Consider the following 20,438-nt stretch of genomic DNA (forward strand, 5'->3'; position numbering starts at 1 on the left):
TTTTCATGGAACATGATTTTTATTTACTAACCTAATGATTTTTGGCATAAAAGAGAAATCTGTAATTTTGACCCATTCAATGAATTTTTGGCTATTGCTACAAATATACCCCTGCTATAAGACTGGCTTTGTGGTCCAGGGTCACATATGACCACAATATTTAAAAAAAGAAATGTTGAAATCTGTTCTTTTTAAATAAAAATCAACCCACTGAGACATAATGATGCCCATAATTAAAGAAACAGCCATACATTCAATGACATTCTTCTACAATTTGCCTTCTGTCTGTTCTTCATAATGTTTCTAAGTGAGAGATTAAGAACTGCACGCTAAGTGAAGTAAGAATCTCTAGTTTGTGGAGTTCCTTGTGTCTTTACAGCAAAGGCCAAATGGTATCCATCAAGTCACCCATCCTTTTCTATTTAAACTCTCTCTCTCTCTTTTTCTCTCCATTTTTCCATCTTTTCATTTTCGGTCGAGTCCCTCTTGTGTCGAGGGCACCACGGGGTTGACTCACTGGTGCAGATGTTGATGAGTGTGATATGACTGTGATGTGCTTGGGGAATTGAAAAAAAAAAACAGGCCTCTCGTCCTGCTCCGGTGGCCCACGTTTAGTGTGCTGGAGCAGTGTGCATCAAACCATTGTGAAATGCCATGTCATGCCGGTTTAGTGCTGGAACAAATATTTACGAGAGTCAGAGGCCTCCCACAAGGTAAATAAGTCAGTTTGCTTACATTTCAATCAAAGGGGAAAAGGACACCGATTTACACAGATGCTTTTAAATCAGGGATGCTCGGGACGTCTTGTTATGGGCCGAAAAAATATTTTCGCCCGCATTATCAAAACAAGACCAGGGCGATTAAGTAGCTGCGAAGGGTGAGATAACAAACAAGGATGCACATGGAAATGAGTTTGTGTGTATAAATGGAGATTTTTATGCAAGGGGTCTTGTAGCAATGAACCATAAGGTGCTGGTTTTCCTCTTCTTTTTTTAAATCAATTTCAGACCGCATGTTGCGCCATGTTATGAGTGCACCTGCTGGTAGTTTCAGCCCAGCTGCGCGGTGTGCGTGTCTGCGCGAGTGCGCCCCTGGAATCCTGCTCAGCAAGCAAACGGCCAGGACATGGCTGTAACAGCCATTCAATAAGTTGTGTACAAATTGGAAGGAGCAATAACTCAATTGCTGCAGCTAATTCACTCATGGGTAAGGCACAGGTCCAGAAAAGTCAGATAATGCAGTCAAGGCCCGCTGGGAATTGTTGCCCCAAAGCTATCTCATTCAATATAGGCCAGGCTTCCATAGGCTTCCATAGGAATTACTCACCGGCTGAACAAGTCCAGCCGTACAAGCTACCTCATATTTATGCCTGCCTCTTTTTCTTTGAAATACAAAGTTCCGCACACACATATGGAGTGAAGGAAGAGGTAATAAATGACCCAGGCCATAATTATTTTCTTGCTGGGATGATGGTGGAGGGGGGTATTTTACAGCCTGTCAAGTTACAGCAGCTCCACATCGACACCCCTGTCATGTTTACATAAGACTGGGACAGATGACAAAACTGAAGAGGAGAGAGAAATGCCAGAGGAGATTCATGGCCCGCCTCTGAGGGGGCCCCAGACTGGTATCCGACACTGCTTTTTCACAGCCCCTGACTCCTTCTTGTGCTGAACATCAAGGACAAGTTCTGATCTGAAGAATAATTCCTTAACTTTTTGGAACCTAGGACAATCATTATTTTGAACCTAATTAAAGTTACAGAACAAAAATTTACAGATAATTTACTCACCCCCTTATCATCCAAGATGTTCTTATCTTTCTTTCTTCAGTAATTATGTTTGAGAAACATTTCAGGATTTCTATCAATACAATGGACTTCTATGATGTCCCCGAGTTTGAACTTCCAAAATGCAGTTTAAATGCAGCTTCAGAGGGCTCTAAATGATCCCAGATGAGGAAGAAGGGTCTTATCTAGTGCAACGATTGGTTATTTTCTAAAAGAACTGACAATTTATATACTTTTTAACCTTAAATGCTTATCTTGTCTAGCTCTGTGTCATCTCAAAGGGCTCTAAAGAGGTTCAAAGGGCTCTAAAGAAATCCCAGCTGAGGAAGAAGGGTCTTATTTAGTGAAACAATGGGTTATTTTCTAAAAAAAAATTATCCACTTTTTAACCTCAAATACTCATCTTGTCTAGCTCTGCGTCAACTCTGTGTATTCCGGTTCAAGACAGTTAGGGTAAGTCAAAATACTCCTATCTCATTATCTTCTCCAACTTCAAAATCGTCCTACATCGCTGCAGAAGTACCGTCCCAGTGTTTACAAAGTAAACATGCAAAGAAGATCAAACGCCTTTACAAAACAAGGTAAAACAACGATGCAGGACAATTCTGAAGTTAGAGAAGAAAATGAGATGGGGGTTTTTCAACCTACCCTAACTGTCATGAACCGGAATACACAGAGTTGACGCAGAGCTAGACAAGACGAGTATTTGAGGTTAAAAAGTATATAAATTGTCTTTTTTTTTTTTTTCGCTGAATAATACCCCTTTTCCTCAGCTGGAATTTCTTTAGAGCCCTTTGAATCTGCATTTAAACTGCATTTTGGAAGTTCAAACTCGGGGGCACCATAGAAGTCCACTATATACAGAGAAATCCTGAAATGTTTTCTTAAAAAAAGATAGTTTCTTTACGACTGAAGAAAGAAAGACATGAACATCTTGGATGACAAGGGGATGAGTAAACTATCTGTAAATTTTAGTTCTGAAAGTGAATTTTAAGAACATAATTATTTGCATTCATCAAGCTCAACTTTTAAAGGATTAGTTCACTTGGAGAATAAAAACTTCCTGATAATTTACTCACCCCATGTGTCATCCAAGATGTTCATGTCTTTCTTCAAATGAAAAGAAATTAAGGTTTTTGAGAAAAACATTCCAGGATGTTTGTCCATATAGTGAACTTCAATGGGGATGAATGGGTTGAAGGTTCAAATTGCAGTTTTTAATGCAGTTTCAAGTTTCTCTACACAATCCCAACTGAGGAATAACGGTCTTATCTAGCAAAGTGATTGTATTTTTTAACCACAAATACTCATCTTGCACTAGCTCTGTGAGTCCATGATTTTGCATATTGCTTAATCACATTAGAAAGGTCATGCACAGTTAGTTATTAATCTGTGTATTTTGGTTCAGAAAGGTAGGGTTGGGCGAAAAATTTCCTTCTCCAACCTAAATAATGTCCAACATTGTTGTTTGACCCTTTTTTTGTAAACCGCGTTTGACTTTCTTTGCACGTTCGTTTTGGCTGGGATCATGTAGAGTCCTTTGAAGCTGCATTGAAATTTGGACCTTCAACCCATTGATCCCCATTGAAGTCCACTATATGGAGAAAATATATATCCTTGAGTGTTTTCCCTTTAAAAAATGTAATTTCTTTTCGCCTAAAGAATAAAAGACAAACATCTTGGACATTAATTGCTAGAAATCTGGATTTTAAACTGTATTCTACTCATGGAGCTGCAAAAATGCCAAATCTCTTATGAAATGAACATAAAATAAAACCGCTCATATAATGTTTAGTTTGACCTCCTGAGGTTGACGATCAACAAGTGAAGTGCCTCCTTTCACTGACCATTTGTTGAAAAACCCAAAACTTCAATTTCTAAGAGCTTCAGGCACTTTTGTGTACTCCGTTCGTGGAAAGCACCATTAAACTTTCCAAATATTAGTGCATGTAAAACAGCTGCTTCGAAAGTGTTCTCTTTTTTTTCATGACGGCAGTACTTTTTCTTCAGACCAGATGCACCCTTCATTATGCAACACAATGAAGATCAAGCGATTGGACTTTATTTCCATGAGAATGTCATTTAGGTATGACGTGTGTGTGCTGGATGAATTCTACATTCTTTGATTCACTTGGACAGATTCACAGGCAGGACAGAAGTGATGCAAAGCCTTCTGGGTCAGAATGGACTCTTTCAGCCTCTCATTTTACAGAGTTACAGTGACCTGATCGAGGGCAACAGGGCGCGGAAGAAAAGCCCTGTTTTGTTTTCTTGCACTTTTTCTTTCTCAAAGCCCTTCACTTGACTTATGGCTTTACCCAGTGAAACGTCAGCTACAGCTTTACGGTAAAGCTTTAAAGAATTGGCTGAATTGTTAAATAAAGGAAATAGATTAGCAGAATGACAAAGCATGAAGGTTCAGCAAATATAGTACAGATGGATTTAGCCGTTTGAGGATCTGTTTAATATTTGTGTATGATTTGCCAGTGGTGCTGGTTAGAGACTGATGTGTGTTTTAAACAGGATTAGATGTTATAATAGCAGACTGAGGGAGCTATTTTTAGTTTGCGCTTGCATTTGCAATGCTATCTAATACACAGTGTGTTGCGTTGTAAATGCAAATGGCTGTTGTTAACTTGATTTTTCTACCAAGTCTTAGTCTTAAAAATTAGACAGAACATTTACTGTATATAATGTGTGAACCATTGTTTAAAAAAGGTTTCCCAATGAAAATGTTGCTTAAAACAAGATTAATGTACTTGAGAAGCAAAACTAAGACATTATTCTTAATTTTAAACTAAGATATTCAAGATATATTATCATATTATTTTACCAACCTGATCTCATGGCGAAAACGTATCTGTGGGAACTTTTTTGCAAGACGCGAAATACGTAGCGCCATGTATGTTTTGTGACATATTTGATGTAAAATGTCTACAGTGGCTCTAAAAGGGTGTTCAAAACGATTACAAGTGCTCGTTGTTTTACCACCTCAAATGTTTCCAAAACTGGAGTGATATATACTTATTGGTATGTATTTCGTAAGTTCCCACAGGTACTTTTTTGTCATGAGATCCGCTAGCATTTTACACAATTTTGCTTCTTAAAGAAGTAGTTCACTTTCTGAACAAAACTTTACAGATAATGTACTCACCCCCTTGTCATCCAAGATGTTCATGTCTTTCTTTTTTCAGTCGTAAGGAAATTATGTTTTTTGAGGAAAACATTTTAGGATTTCTCTCCATATAATAGACTTCTATGGTGCCCCCGAATTTGAACTTCCAAAATGCAGCTTCAAAGGGCTCTAAATAATCACAGCCGAGGAAAGAAGGGACTTGTCTAGCAAAACTGTCGGTTATTTTCTAAAAAATATTATAATTTATATACTTTTTAACCTCAAATGGTGTTCTTGTCTAGCTCTGTGTGTACTCTATGTATTCTGGTTCAAAAATGCCTCCAACTTCAAAATTGCCCTACATCGCTGTTTTTTTTTTTTTTTTGGTAAAGGGTGTTTGATCTTATTTGCACATTTCCTTTTTTAAACACTGAGTTGGTACTTCTGCAGCGATGTAGGGTGATTTTGAAGTTGGAGGAGAAAATAAGATTGGATTTTTTCGACATACCCTAACTGTTATGAACTGGAATACACGCAGAGCTAGGCAAGATGAAAAGAGTATATAAGTTGTAAATGTTTTTAGAAAATAACCGATCATTTCGCTAGAAAGGACCCTTCTTCCTCAGGTGGGATCGTTTAGAGTCCTGCATTTAAACTGCATTTTGGAAGTTCAAACTCGGGGGCACCATAGAAGTTCATTATATGGAGAGAAATCCTGAAATGTTTTCCTCAAAAAACAGCATTTCTTTATGACTGAAGAAAGAAAACATCTTGGATGACAAGGGGTTAGGAGTAAATTATCTGTAAATTTTTGTTCTGAAAGTGAACTACTCCTTTAAGTAATTTCATCTTGTATTTTGATAATGATGATAATGATACATTGCTGTCTTTTAACTACAAAGATGTACAAAGCCATGTATTTTCTGGTCGTTTCTGCACTGTGTGGCTCTTTGCCATGTTGAATCTTTCCAGTGTGGTAATGGTTCTGCTTCAGTGCTTGTGCTGTGTTGTGTGATATATATATACGGTTTGGCCACCTGGAGCTGGATTCTTGGAACTGGTATCTGTGTTTCTGACGTCTTTGCTTGTTTGGAATATCATGATGTTTATCTTCTTCAGGTTTACTTCTACAGCCCAGTTCTGGCAAAAATGAGCTCTTTCTATTTCTCTCTCACTGCCTTTGTAGATTTTCATTAAACAGAGTCTATCGGCTTCTGCTGCCAGTGAGAGAGACAGAGAAAGAGAGAGACAGGGAAAGAGAGTGAATGAAAAATGCATGTCCAGAGCTGAGGAGGATGCACTCAGGGGTTGGGAAAGGGGAAAGACTGGAGGAAACAGACAGCATGTGAAGAAAAGAGAATGATGCAAATATGCATGAGAAATAAAGTATCTGGGAGAACGGAGCAGGTGTCTATGACTGTAAATATTAATATATAATTAATGCACTTGAACTGCACCACCCTATCTGATCTCATGATAAAATCGTACCTGTTGGAACTTTTGCAAGATGTAAAATACGTACCAGTAGGTACATATCACTACAGTTTCGGACAGAAATTAACACTGTGTTTACGTACAAAGTTATGATTACTGCTCTATATGTTTCGCCTTTCAGACATAACAAGCTTGCTCATTAGCTCAGCCGGCACAGAATTGGACTTAGGATGCGGAATGCTTGGGTACGAATCCCATGAAAAATATTACTCACAATGAAAGCGCTCAAAGATTGAAAAATAAGCTGAAACGGCAGATAAGCTGAAATACTCTAAATAAAGTTAAATTATAATTGTATATCAGTAAGTCTTAAGTAATATGTTAATACATATAATTATGGATTTAAAGTATACCTAGTATTAAATAAATGTATTTTAAATAAATAATAGCATAGTTTTTTTTTAACTAGGGAAGCTACACTTCAACCAACCTGAAAAAATCACTACATCACAGTGCGTTTCTTCAAGGTAAAGACACAAGGACAAGTCTGAAACTGTACGCTTTAGGCAAACAATGAACATAGACAGACATAACAGGATCTGTTCTTCATTTGGAGAAAGGAATGAATGAAGTTAAGGAGTTGAAATCCCAGAGGACCTAACTTGAGAGACACACGTGTGCGCACACGTCTCTCCATCCCTCTGGCGCTCTCCAGCAGGATAACATTGTTTCCATGACCTCTGACCCCCTCAGCGGCGTACATGTTACTTAAAGCATGTCTGCGCTCCAGTGCAGGGGTAACGTACCCCAGCTTTTCTCCCTCCTGTGTTCCCCTGAAGACTACAACAGCTTGCGGTCTCTCACCGTCTCTCTGTAATTCCCAGGGTCTGTGTAGTTAACACTGGCGTGTTTTACCATGTGCCAGTGCAGTGAAGAGGTTACGGCCTGAACCTTGGCTCATTTTACAGTCTATAAACTCAGCGATGGCTTCGTGTGTGTGCTGCATGTATTGTGTCATGCATAATGCCTCACATCCTACTTCAAAAGCCAAGCATAAGAGCTTTTTTAGACTTTTACAGGGGCCTTGTATGCATGCGCATTCGCTATGTACTGCTTTAAACATAAATCTCACTAAATGTTGTGAAGCAAGACTGAAGCTAGATGTGGTCTTTGAAAACAAAGTTTTATACACAGTTTTGCTGATTAAGTAATTGGTCTTTTTACTGGAAAACGAAATAAATTTGAGCTACGATTCACTCTGGCTGTCTAACTCTGGCGGGGAAGCGCAGGAATATGGCGTTCAGCAGATGAGCTGGTGACAGAAGATAACGCTTTCTGTTTGTCCTGGAAATTGAAGGTGGCCATTCATCAGTGATAGCTGACTAGAGCAGTTACCGAGTTAGAGGAATTAACGCTGTGAAAACATTACCGCCGTATCGCTCATTACGCACTGATGAGCCGTAATTTGTTTACTGGAGTAACATGAATAAGCATAATTGGCCAATCAAATCCATGAATGAGAGCCATGTCATAATCAGGCGACCATATTAGAGATGTGCTGCTTATAGGCTGAGATACAGCTTCAGCTGTTTGGGTTTGCAGAAAATATGGTTGGTTCATTCTGGCCTGTACACTGGACTAAATGGAAAATAATTTTCAGTTTCAGTTTTCACACACAGTTGAAGTCAAAAGTTTGCATAAGCCTTGCAGAATCTGCAAAATGCATGTTATTTTTTTATTTAATACTGACCTGAATAAGATATTTAACATAAAAGACATTTACATATGGTCCATAAGAGAAAATAATAGTTAAATAAAAATAAATGACCCTGTTCAAAAGTTTACATACGCTTGAATCCCTTGTTTGTCCTGAAAAGTTAAACTGCCTGCTGTTCTTCAGAAAAATCTTTATATTTATGTATTTGAACTTTTTCCAACAGTGATATTTTTTTACACGAAGGGACAACTGCGGGTCTCATATACAACTGTTACAGAAGGTTTAAACACTCACTGATGCATGGGGGGTGAAAACTTTTGAACAGAATGGAGATGTGTAGCCTAAATTTTTCATATTTTGCCTAAATATATATATATATATATATATATATATTTTTTTTTTCATTTAGTACTGCTCTTCAGAAGCTAAAGAAGATACTTACATGTTTCCCAGAAGACAAAATAAGTTAAATTTACCCTGATCTTCAAATTCTAAAGTTTTCAAAAGTTTTCTCCCCCATCTCTTAATGCATCTTGTTTCCTTTTGAAGCATTAGTACGTGTTTGAACCTTCTGTAATAGTTGCATATGAGTCCCTCAGTTGTCCTCAGTGTGAAAAGATGAATGTCAAAATCATACAGCCATTGTTGGAAAAGGTTCAAATACAAAAAAATGCTGAAAAACCAAAGAATTTTTTGGGACCTGAAGGATTTTTCTGAAGAACAGTGGGCAGTTCAAGAAATTTTGTCAAAGAATCCTAAAAAAAACTCAAGCAACTGTTTTTAACTTTGCTAATAATTCTAAAAAATAAAAAAATCAGCTTTGCCATCACAGGAATACTTTACATTTTAAAATATATTCAAAAAGAAAACGTTTTTTAATTGCAACAATATTTTTATTTTTAGTTTTTATTGTATTTTTGATCAAATAAATGCAGTTTTGAATGACAGTTAGAATGAGAGACTCTAAACTATGGTAGTAGCGGTTTAAAGGCAACATCAAAGTAGTGTTTTAAAGGTGACATCAAATGGCCATTTTCCAAGTTGGTATGATTCTTTAGGATCTTCATTAAATCTCTGCAAGATACTTCAAATCCCTCAATGGTTGTATAAAACAAAACTTTTACATTGTCAAATGTAGCTCTGCTTTTTTGTGTATTTAGTGGCATGTTACCATCAAAAACAATACTAATCAACTTCAGTGGCTCTGATGTCGGGAGAAAATGAAGGCTCTCATGTTCACTTTTACATCCAACTACAAAACACCAGCATTGCTTACGAGACATTGTTGTCGCTACAGTTGCTCGAGCGTGGAGAAAATGTCAGACAGTGTACAACTGGCTGAGGGTGGAAATATGCAAATACGGGACAGTCCGTCTGCAGTCGTGGACGGGGCTGGAGCAATATGACTATTGGATGGACATTCGAATGATTGTGTGGCTGTGTTTCTGAGCTCGCTGTGCATAATATCCTCTGTGTATGATGAGTGTGTGTGTGTGTGTGTGTGTGTGTGTGTGTGTGTGTGTGTGTGTGTGTGTGTGTGTGTGTGTGTGTGTGTGTGTGTGTGTGTGTGTGTGTGTGTGTGTGTGTGTGTGTGTGTGTGTGTGTGTGTGTTTGGTGTTTATCTGTTTGTCATCTTTTCCACCTCTCCTTCCCCCAGATGTCCGGACGGATACTTCGGCCAGCGGTGCTTGCAGACAGAGCCCCTGAAGTTATACATGCCCAAACCTAATAAAAGTATGTTGACTTGAAATGCACAGCCGCAAACAGAGGACCGTCTGTCACTGGGTTACCACTGTTGTCTCTCCCTTACCTCCTTCCACCTCCCAAGGCTTGCTGGCTTAAGTCTGTCCTGAAATAGACACAGTGGTGCCTCCAGTGGGATCCTCTGCTTCTGCTGTACATAATTGTGCTGTTGTCCTAATGTTCTCTCTGCTTTCTTTTTCCCCTCTCTCTCTCTTTTGCTTTCACCCTCTTCTCTTTCTCTTGCATCTTTTCTCTCTGCTCGACACTCTCTTCCTCTCTCCCTCTCTCTTCTTTCTATGGTTTTGTCTCCTTCCATCAGGTGTCCAAATGACTTTACTGGTGATCGCTGTCAAACCTACGTTATGGCCAGTTTCTACCGTATGTCCATTTCTTCTTCTGTCTATCTGTCTGTCTGTCTTGTTTGCATGCTGAAACTGAAGATGTGGAATGGTTAATAATCTACTTATTGTTCTAACAAAATCAGTTTTTTAACAATTAATGAATTTTATTTGGTCTAATGTGTTATTTACTCCCTGCATCATTGGTTGATCGATTCATTACATTATTTCGTAACATGATCAGTGATGCATGTTTTCAAGTATGTATGCATGTTCTTTAATAAATTTAACCGTAATTTAGTTATAATCATAATGACAGTAAAAAACCCTAATTCAATGCTGCATCGTACTTTAACATATACAACAGAAATATTATTAACATTTAACATTAAACACATGCTATAGAACTAGAAAATAATGCTACAAACAAGTGAATGGTGAACTAATAATTATTAAAATATAAAAACTGCCAAGTAGTGATCACAAAATGTGAACTAATTTTTCATTTTTATTACAAATGTCCAAAAAAATGTCCATTTAGTGTATTTTAGAATTTGAATGTCAGCCATTTATCAGTTATCTCTTTTTTCTCGCAACTGCGAGTTATATTATATTATATTACATCGAGTTATAATTGCGAGTTATAATGTCAGAATTGTGAGATATAAACTCGCAATTCCGAGATGAAAAGTCAAAACTGTACAGAATCAGTCAGAATAACCTTTTTTTTTTTTTTTATTCAGTGGCGGAAACTGGCTTCAATAGTTATCGTCCAAAACTAAAAACTATTTATTTGTTTATTTATTTACTTATTTTATTTTAAATGTAATTTGCAATGTTTTTGTCATTTTTGGATTTTGAAGCTGTTGTGTGGAATAGTTCGCTTACTTTAAATGAGAAATTTTGAGGAATGTCCAAGCTGCTTTGTACCATATTAGCATGAATGTGGACATCGGCAGCTGAGCTCCAAAAACAATACGAATAATAATAATATATATATAAAAAATCACTGTTTAAATCAGTCTTTATACATGAAAATGCTAAATGAAGTTGCTTTTTGCAGTTATCAGCCAAAATGTAAAAAATAGTTATCAGCCTGACTTTAAATATTCATGCTAGTTCAACCAGTGGAGCTTAACAATAGCAACACCAAGGTCCTGGGTTCGATTTTTCAGGAAGTATATGACCTGTAAAACTGTATTCCTGAATGCAAAGTTGCTTTGCATAAAAGCATCTTCCAAATAATTATGTAAATCATTTTTCTACCAAACTATATTCAAATCATTTTCTACGTAATGCAAATGACTGATTTCTGTCATTTTGTAATTAGTTTCAAACTTTTACAGCCTATTTGATTAAGAGTTCGACATACATAAAAAAATCATAAAATACACAAATACGTAAAAAAAAAGGTTATTGCGATTTCTTAAATAAACTCCCAATTGCGAGTTAAAATTGCAGAATTGCGATTCTAACTTTTTTTCTCGCAAATGCAAGTTTGTATCACAAAAATTTGACTTTTTTGCTCAGATTTGTGAGATATAAACTCAGAATTGCAAGTTATAAAGTCAGAATTGCGAGATAAAAATCACAGAATTGAAATTCTGACTTTTTTCTCGCAAATGCAAGTTTGTATCTAGCAATTCTGATTTTTACCTTGCCATTCTGCCTTTTTTCTCACAAATGTGAGTTTGTATCTCACAATTTGTACTTTTCTTTTCTCAGAACTGTCAAATATAAACTCGCAACTGTGAGTTATAAAGTCAGAATTGCAAGATAAAATTGTGCAATACTGACTTTTTCCTCAAAATTCTGACAATTATATCTTGCAATTGTCCATTACGTCCAATTTTGAGGGGAAGAAAGGCCAGTATGTTCTCAGAATTGCGAATTTATATTTCATAATTCTGACTTATTAAATCGCAATTACGTCTTATGAAGTTCTGAGAAAAAAAAAGTCACAATTGTGAGTTTACATCTTGCAATTCTAACTTAATTTCTCAAAACTGGGACTTTATAACTCACAATTGCAAGTTTATACCATGCAATTCTGATTTTATAACTTGTAATTGCAAGTTTCTATCATGCAATTCTGAAAAAAAGTCAGAATTACAAGTTTATATCATGCAATTCGGACTTTATAACTCCCAATTGCAAGTTTATATCTTACAGTTCTGCAAAAAATGTCAGAATTGTGAGATATAATCTCACAATTGTAAGAGAAAAAAAAAACTCTTTGTGATACAAATTATGAGTTTGTATCACGCAATTCTGAGAAAAAAGTCAGTTGTGAAATTTAACCTCGCAATTGCGAGTTTCTATCATGCAATTAAAAAAAAGTGACAATTATGAGTTTATATTATGCAGTTCTGACTATATAACTCACAATTGCGAGTTTCTATCATGCAATTAAAAAAAAGTCACAATTATAAGTTTATATCATGCAATTTGGACTTTATAACTCGCAATTGCAAGTTTATATCTTACAGTTCTGCCAGACAAATGTCAGAATTGTGAGATATAAACTCACAATTGTAAGAAAAAAACTCAATATTATGTATCATGCAATTCTGAGGAAAAAAGTCAGTTTTGAAATCTAACCTCGCAGTTTTTGTTATGAGATAAAAAGTCGCAATTACCTTTTTTATTTTTTATTCAGTGGCGGCAATGGGCTTCCAAATATTCACCCTGTTTGTTTTATCAGTTGTAGTAATTTACACACAATGCACTGTTCTGTAGTTTCTCAAGTGCGTGCAGTGTAAAACAAGCCATTGTTTCCCTCGCACAATCCTTTCGCAAATCCCCAGCACACCCCACAGTTCAAGAATCCACCCCTTAATTATGCTGTGAAATTAAACAGCTCCACTTCCCCGAGGTGACACATTTTAACCGTATAAGGCTACAGATCGGCGTCTCCAGCGCACATGTCCATCAACTGCAGAATAACACCTAGATTAGAGGGAGGCACAGGGATCACTACACCTGACAGCTCATGCCTGTGAGCTATTGGCTCCCGCTTGTGTCCGCATAGTGCGTATAATCAGGCCTTTGTGCTCCAGACAGCGTTGCTATGCTGCTGCTGTTTACATTTTACCATCGACTTAATCTCAACATATATTTATTAGTTAATAAAAAGACAGGAGGTAGAACACGAAAGATTGATGTTAACAAAACTACCCGTGGACGGAAATGGCGCGTTCGGTTGCGTGTAGACCGGAATAGATTTCCTCGCCGTATAAAAGGAATAATTTATGAGGTGTTTTTAAAAACACTCAAAGTGGTGCAAAACAAGAAAGATTATAATACGACACATGTGCTATAACCTGTGTCATGTTATGTCATGATTTATCGACCCGAACCTATATCAGGACAGTGGATCAAGTCTTTGCATGCGTGGATTGTTAGCTTTTCCACTGTCAACAGTCAGGCTTCCTTTCCGCATTTGTAGCGCTGTTCATTTTGGGAGGTCTGGAAATAAGTGTCTGTCAACATAAGACGTTGAAACAGTGCAGGTACTGAGGCTTTTAGACCTGAGGAAATGTAAATACTAGAAATGTAGCACAATAGGTGCGTGTAGATACAAGCAGCTTGAGGAAAAAATGGCTTTGGAGTGAATAAGAGAGAAATGAAGGTGTCCCCCATTTTAGAATATTACAACGCAACAAAGAACATCTGACGAGATGTCATTTCTACATGCAAAACCCAGCTGTAATTCCCAGTGTGCAGGTTGCGCATGAGGACAGACGTGTCCTCAGAGCTGTCGTCTCCAAGAGAAAGTGATTTTCTGTCACTTTCTGTTCAACTCGCTGTTGAGAGAATTGTAATCGCTCGACCAATTAGAGTCATAGTAGAAAGCTAAAACTGCAACAGCCCAGGGGCTTTCAAACTGCAGGCCCTAGAAAAACTGACAGAAATTTATTTAAAAATGTATTCGTTTATCTTATTTACTTATTTTATTGTAAATCTGTATAAATTCAATGTGCTGATACTGTGGAAAAATTGTACTTTTGAACATAAAATGAGAAATTTTGAAGAAAAAAGCTGCTTTTTACTATACTAACATGAATTTGGACATTGGCAGCTGAGCTCCGAAAATAATGATGTTGATGTTAGTTAATGATGTTCACATTCGTGTTAGTTCACAGTGCATTAATGTGCATTAACAGATACAACTTTCGATCTTAAAAACATTTAGATCGTAGATATTAACATTAACTGAGATAACTAAATGCTGTAGAAGTTTAATTTATTTTAAAGGGATAGTTCACCCAAAAATGAAAATTCTGTTATTAATTATTCACTGTCATGTCGTTCCAAACCCGTAAGACCTTTGTTCATCTTCGGAACAGAAATGAAGATAGTTTTGATGAAATCCGAGAGCTTTCTGACCCTGCATAGACAGCAACGCAACTACTAAGTTCAAGACCCAGAACGGTGGTAAGGACATTGTTAAAATAGTCCATGTGACATCAGTGGTTGAACTGTAATGTTATGAAGCCCCAAGAATTCTATTTGTGCGCAAAAAAAAACAACCTTTATTCAACAATTTCTTCACTCCTCGACACACGTTCAAGAAAGTACCATGACGCACCACGACGTAGAACCTGGATGCGCTGCACCTTGCAGAACAGGGTTGCCAGGTTTTTACAACAAAACCCACCCAGTTACTACTAAGTAGTTCTAGTAAAATTCCCTTTCCATGGGCTAAATATCTGTTATTGGGGTTGCTTCAACCTCTGGACATAAAAAACAAACCGTGGTAGCCCAATTCCACTGGAAAACCGTAGACTTGGCAACACTGAAGCAGAGGAAGACGTACTCTGTACATAAAACAGTCTTCATAAACATGTCTGAAGATTTCGACAGAGAGGATGACTTGCAATTTTTTGCCCAGCCTTTTGAACCAGAATATACAGATGGTGAACTAAGAGAGATGGACGCTCTATGTCAAAGCCACATGCATACGTCATGGTATTTTCATGAACATGCATTGAAGACATTTTGTTAAAAGGATAGTCACTATTTTTGTTTTCTTTTCACACTTAAAAGTATTCTGATAGCTTCATAACATTGAGGTTGAACCGCTGATGTCACATGAACTATTTTAACAATGTTCTTACTACCTTTCTGGGCCTTGAACGTTTCAGTTGCAAGGTCAGAAAGCTCTTGGTTTTCTTAAACAATATCTTCATTTGTGTTCTGAAGATGAATGAAGGTCTTATGGGTTTGGAACAACATGTGGGTGAGTAATTAATAGGACTGTCCTCGACTAAATATTTTTCTGGTTCATTTTAAGGCATTAGTCGACTATTATTTGCATGTTTATTAATAAACCAATAATGAGCCTTTAATTCCACTCAAGAGCACGCAAAAAAGCTTGCCACAAAAACAGCAAAAAAAAAAAAAAAAAAACAGCAAAGAGACTGTATTAACGTTTTAATAATTTATCAAAAAAGTGCTTTTTTTCACTGACTCGTCATCTCCGCAGTAGTGATGCGCCTATATGCGTGTTTACATAATCTGAGAATATTTGTTTTCTATTTGAATTGGTTCATTTGAAATAAGACATTTCACTCTCTATAGACATATTTTTCATGTCTGTATGGCAAGTATACACAGTTTTAAAGTTTCACGCTCCTAGACGAGACAGAGAGGGCAGAAAGCGCGTCCTGATTGCTTTCATTATTTTACAATTTTGTGCAACGTTTCGTTATTATTCTGAGTGCACACAAATAAACGTAGAGTCTTTACAGATTTAAAATATGTATTACTCTTATCCTCATGACGAAAAATAGAGCAAGTGACCACATCGGCGCCTTCATCTGTCATGCAGTGAGCGCGCTACTGTTCAGCTTCCACACTCTGCACAGAATCTTGAATAGCGTACATTTTTCTAGGTTACCATTAGATTGAATGGCCTTGTACAGTAAAGTTGTCACTAAATACATCTTTCAGATAAAAAAGGAATATTTGAGGTCGATGAATGATAGGTGAGCCTGAGCCTGATGTACTATATTACCACATAGACCAGCTGTTATGGTTCCACTTCCTGTGGATTTTTTTTTTCTGCGACTAAGGGTGTAGTTCGGTTCGTTTGCTTCATTTGGTCCAGACCAAAAAGGAAAATGATACATTTGGTCCTGGTCTGCCCTAAAGATACCAAATCTAAAGGCATAGTGATACGTTCACAACCTGAGGTTGAATGACGTATATTACGTGACCGAACTCAGCAAACACTCTAAACAAACTGAAAAGTTGCGCTCGACTTAAAGTGGTGCTGCGGGTGTATGACATCAAAGTACCCATTCAATAATCGGTCTGCTCAGCACCATTTTAAGTCAGATACACCAAATGCCGTCTTCTGGACTAAGCACACTTATTATTACATGTATATGATTTTATTTTCACCACCTGTGAACTCACAAAAAGCTCATAAAAGGCACTTTACCTACTCGTTGCTCCACGTTTGCCCTCTGCTCATTTTGGTTTGGATACACCGCTTGTTCCCTTTGTGAAATCATATCGCATAGCATCGCACCTTGTCATTACTTCCTGTTTTTGGTTCGTTTAGAAGTATTTGGTCCGTGTTGTGTTCATATTTCATTCGAACCACACCAGAGTTTGTTTGGAAGTGTGAACGCTGGTATCCGAATCCTGGTGTGCAACAAACAAGCGGAACAAGACCTCTAAAAAGATGGATCGCAGCAGAGTTTGCTTTAATCAAACCAAACATGACAAGTGTGAACACACCCTAAGCGACTAATGAAATTTTGGTTGACCAAACCTCTGACAACATTTTCATTTTTGGGTGAACTATCCCTTTAACAAATGAACTAAAGTATTTTTAAAAGCAGTATCTCTACCTGAGGATTGCTCATCTCTTCCACCTCTATCAGGCCTGTGAAATTCCGTTGTCATGACAACAGTGGGAATTTCCTCCAGCTAATATTAGGCACGTGAGCTGGCCAGAAAAGCGCTCGTCGCTCATCCATTAATTCAAATAATCTAATTATCCTGATCCCAGGGCCCTTTATGTAAGAACATATTTTGATAGCATTATCAGCTACAGCATACCACCAGTTATGACACTCACAGCTCCACATTTAAAGACTGCGTGTTTTATCCAAATGGACACTCAAACCATATATAAATATAACAATACCTAAATTGCATCATCTAGCCATAATATTTGTTACATAGCGCATGTTTACTAATACTAATATACACACCCTAGAGTGTAAATAGCATCTTGTCATTAACAATTAACATAAAAATGGACCAAAATGTATTATAATATCGGCTGTCTGTGTGCCCCACAGGTAAGACACATCAGAGATATTTGAACTGTGTAGTTTAATGACTTGCATTCTTGCATACTTGCTGTTTTGTTTGTAGTTTAACAATAATTACATTAATGATAGAGTTGAAATAACTCCCATAGAATTAACTTTGCCCCACAATGGCATTAATTCATAAAATCAAATCTACTAACATAGCTGCTCGTTTTTAAAATCTCAGATCCTAATCCATGCAATAAATACCGAGATAAACTACTAGTGTGGTGTTAGATGCGAGTTTGATGATTTTAATTATAATTCTTCTTTATCACTCGCAATTATAATCATCTCTTACCCATTAATCCAGGTTTGTCTGAATTTCAGACATGCTTTAACCTGCATGATCTAACCACGTATTCTCTTTCACATTATATAGTATCTGCATGACGTGTCCACAATGTGACTTTCATAATGTGTTCCTGTGTATGGTGGGATATCTGTCTCTTAAATCTTGTTTTCCTCTCTCTCTCTCTCTCTCTCTCTCTCTCTCTCTCTCTCTGTTTTTGTTTTGCTCTTCATTATCAACTCTTTGCACTGGCAGAGTCTCTTGGGATTGAATTTATGGGTATGGACCGATCCTTCATTCCGATTTCCAGATTGAACTGTGTAGCTCTCATTTCATTTGACACACCTCCGTAGCCTCTCTCTGATGGACTCTAAAGCAAATGAACCAATTGATTAACAAATAAATCTGTCAATCAGCCGTAGCTCTGTATGGTAGCCCCTCTTTCTGAGAGTCAGCATGGGAATCATTATCTGCAGCCCTCGTCTCGGCACAGTGGGGTTTTAAGGCTTTGTTCAGACAGGCAGACAGAATCGGATCCAACTCAAATTCGTTTCGGAAAAAAACAACATGAAGTCAGATGTTTATAAACATCCATATGTGGTCTAAAGACCCGATTAAAATCTGTTTATGGAATGTGTTTTAGTCTGAATGATCAAATCAGGTTAAAATTGTCATCCTGTAACATGACTCATATGTAACATCATACAAATTGCACAAAATTCATTGGAGCATTTAAAAAAAATCTAAATAAAATATATTTAAAATGTAATTTAAAATATACATATATATATATATATATATATATATATATATATATATATATATATATATATATATATATTTTTTTTTTTTTTTTTTTTTTTTAAGTATATTTTATTATATATATATATATTATTATATATATTATATGTCATTATCAGGACATTTCTTAGTTTATTAAGTAATATAAAAATGAGTTTTAATTCAGAAATTAGAAATCAAATTTCAATTTTTTTTCATTCGTTAACATGACACAAATGTAACATCATACAAATTGCATAATATTGACAGAAGCTAAAAAAAATCTAAATGCTATATATTTTTAGGTTATTTAAAAATATATTGAAAAAAATTAGGTTTAATTATTTTTTACAAATGTTCTTTCATTTAGGCTTTTTCCTTTATTATATATCATTATATCATTCTCAGGACATTTTTTGACTTTAGGTAATATCAAAATTAGTTTTATTTCAGAAATAAGATTTCAAATGTTTTATTTATTTATTTTTTATTTATTTTTTCTGTCATTCAGTAACATGACTTTTCTGTCATTATGTAATATTTACTGGAGATTAAAAAATATATATAATTTTTTTTTTTTTAAATAAGGTTATTTTTTTTTAATGTTGTCCTTTTGTTTAGGCTTTCCCATCATTATGTATCATTATACCATAATAAAGACATTTCTGACTTCATTAAAGACAATATCAAAATTTGTTTTAATTTAGGAATTAGAAATCAGACTTCAAATGTTTTATTTTATTTTATTTTATTTTATTTTAAGTTATTTAAAAATATATATTTTTTAAATAAGGTTTCATTTTTTAAATGATCTTTAATTAAGGCTTTTTCATCATTATATATCATTATATCATAATCAGAACATTTCTGACTTTATTAAATGTAATAGTTTCAGTTTAGAAATTAGAAATTATTAAAAGATTTAAATTATTTATTTGTATTTCAAAAATTTATTATTTTTTTTATTCTGTCATTTAGTAATATTCCAGTAACATTACATATATATTTTAAAAAATAAGGTTGGATTTTTTTTTATTTTGTTCTTTTGTTTAGGTTTCTTCCCTCAATATATTATTATATCATAATCAGGATATTTCTGACTTTATTAAAGGTAATATATATATTTTATCAGATTTCAAATATATATACTTTTTTTTAAACAATCATAGTAATAGTTTAAAAATGTTATTATTTTGTTTAGGCTTTTTTCCTAATATATATTATTGTATCATTTTCAGGACATTTCACATAAAGGCAACGTCACAATTATTTTTAATTCAGAAATTAGAAATCAATTTTTAAATGTCTTATTTTATTTTTATTTTATTTTTTCTGTGTTCAGTAACATGACTCATATGTAACATCTTACAAATTGCACAATATTCACTGGAGCTTATTAAAGTATATATTAAAGTTATATAAAAATATATTTTAAAAAATAAGGTTTAATTTTTTTTGTTTAGGCTTTTTTCCTCATTATACAGTATACCATGATATCATAATCAGAACATTTCTGACTTTATTAAAGGTAATACCAAAATTAGTTTTAATTCAGAAATTTGACATTTCAAATGTTTTATTTTATTTGATTTATTTCTGTCATTCAGTAAGATGGATTTTATGTAATATCATACAAATTGCACAATATTCACTGGAGCTTTGAAAAAATCAAAATAATATATATTTATTAATATTAATTAATGTATTTAATAATAATAATAATAATAAAAACAATGTTTATTTTTTATGTTTTAAATGACTTTTTTTCCTCATTGTATTTCATTATATTATTATGAAAAAATTAAAAGAGGCTTAACATAAAAAAGTGACTTTTAGTCAAGTCATTATATGTATGAATTTCATATATTTCTTATTAAATTAATCAATTCCAACAACCCT

At 35.2% G+C, this 20,438-nt stretch overlaps 1 protein-coding gene across 4 annotated transcripts in view; it reads left to right on the forward strand.

Moving 5' to 3' along the window:
* The window catches only part of nrg2a (neuregulin 2a), a 122,033-nt gene that overhangs the window by 83,672 nt on the left and 17,923 nt on the right, over positions 1–20,438 (forward strand). For 3 of the 4 annotated variants that reach the window (XM_073824298.1, XM_073824299.1, XM_073824301.1), the window contains exons 5-6: positions 10,118–10,176; positions 18,015–18,038. In XM_073824298.1, the coding sequence (XP_073680399.1) occupies positions 10,118–10,176; positions 18,015–18,038 (83 nt within the window). Of the gene's footprint in view, positions 1–9,712; positions 9,790–10,117; positions 10,177–18,014; positions 18,039–20,438 lie in introns of all 4 variants that reach the window. The other variant, XM_073824300.1, reaches the window with a different exon arrangement.

Source organism: Garra rufa, chromosome 19 (assembly GCF_049309525.1).
Source record: "Garra rufa chromosome 19, GarRuf1.0, whole genome shotgun sequence".
In the NCBI taxonomy this organism is placed as follows: domain Eukaryota; kingdom Metazoa; phylum Chordata; class Actinopteri; order Cypriniformes; family Cyprinidae; genus Garra; species Garra rufa.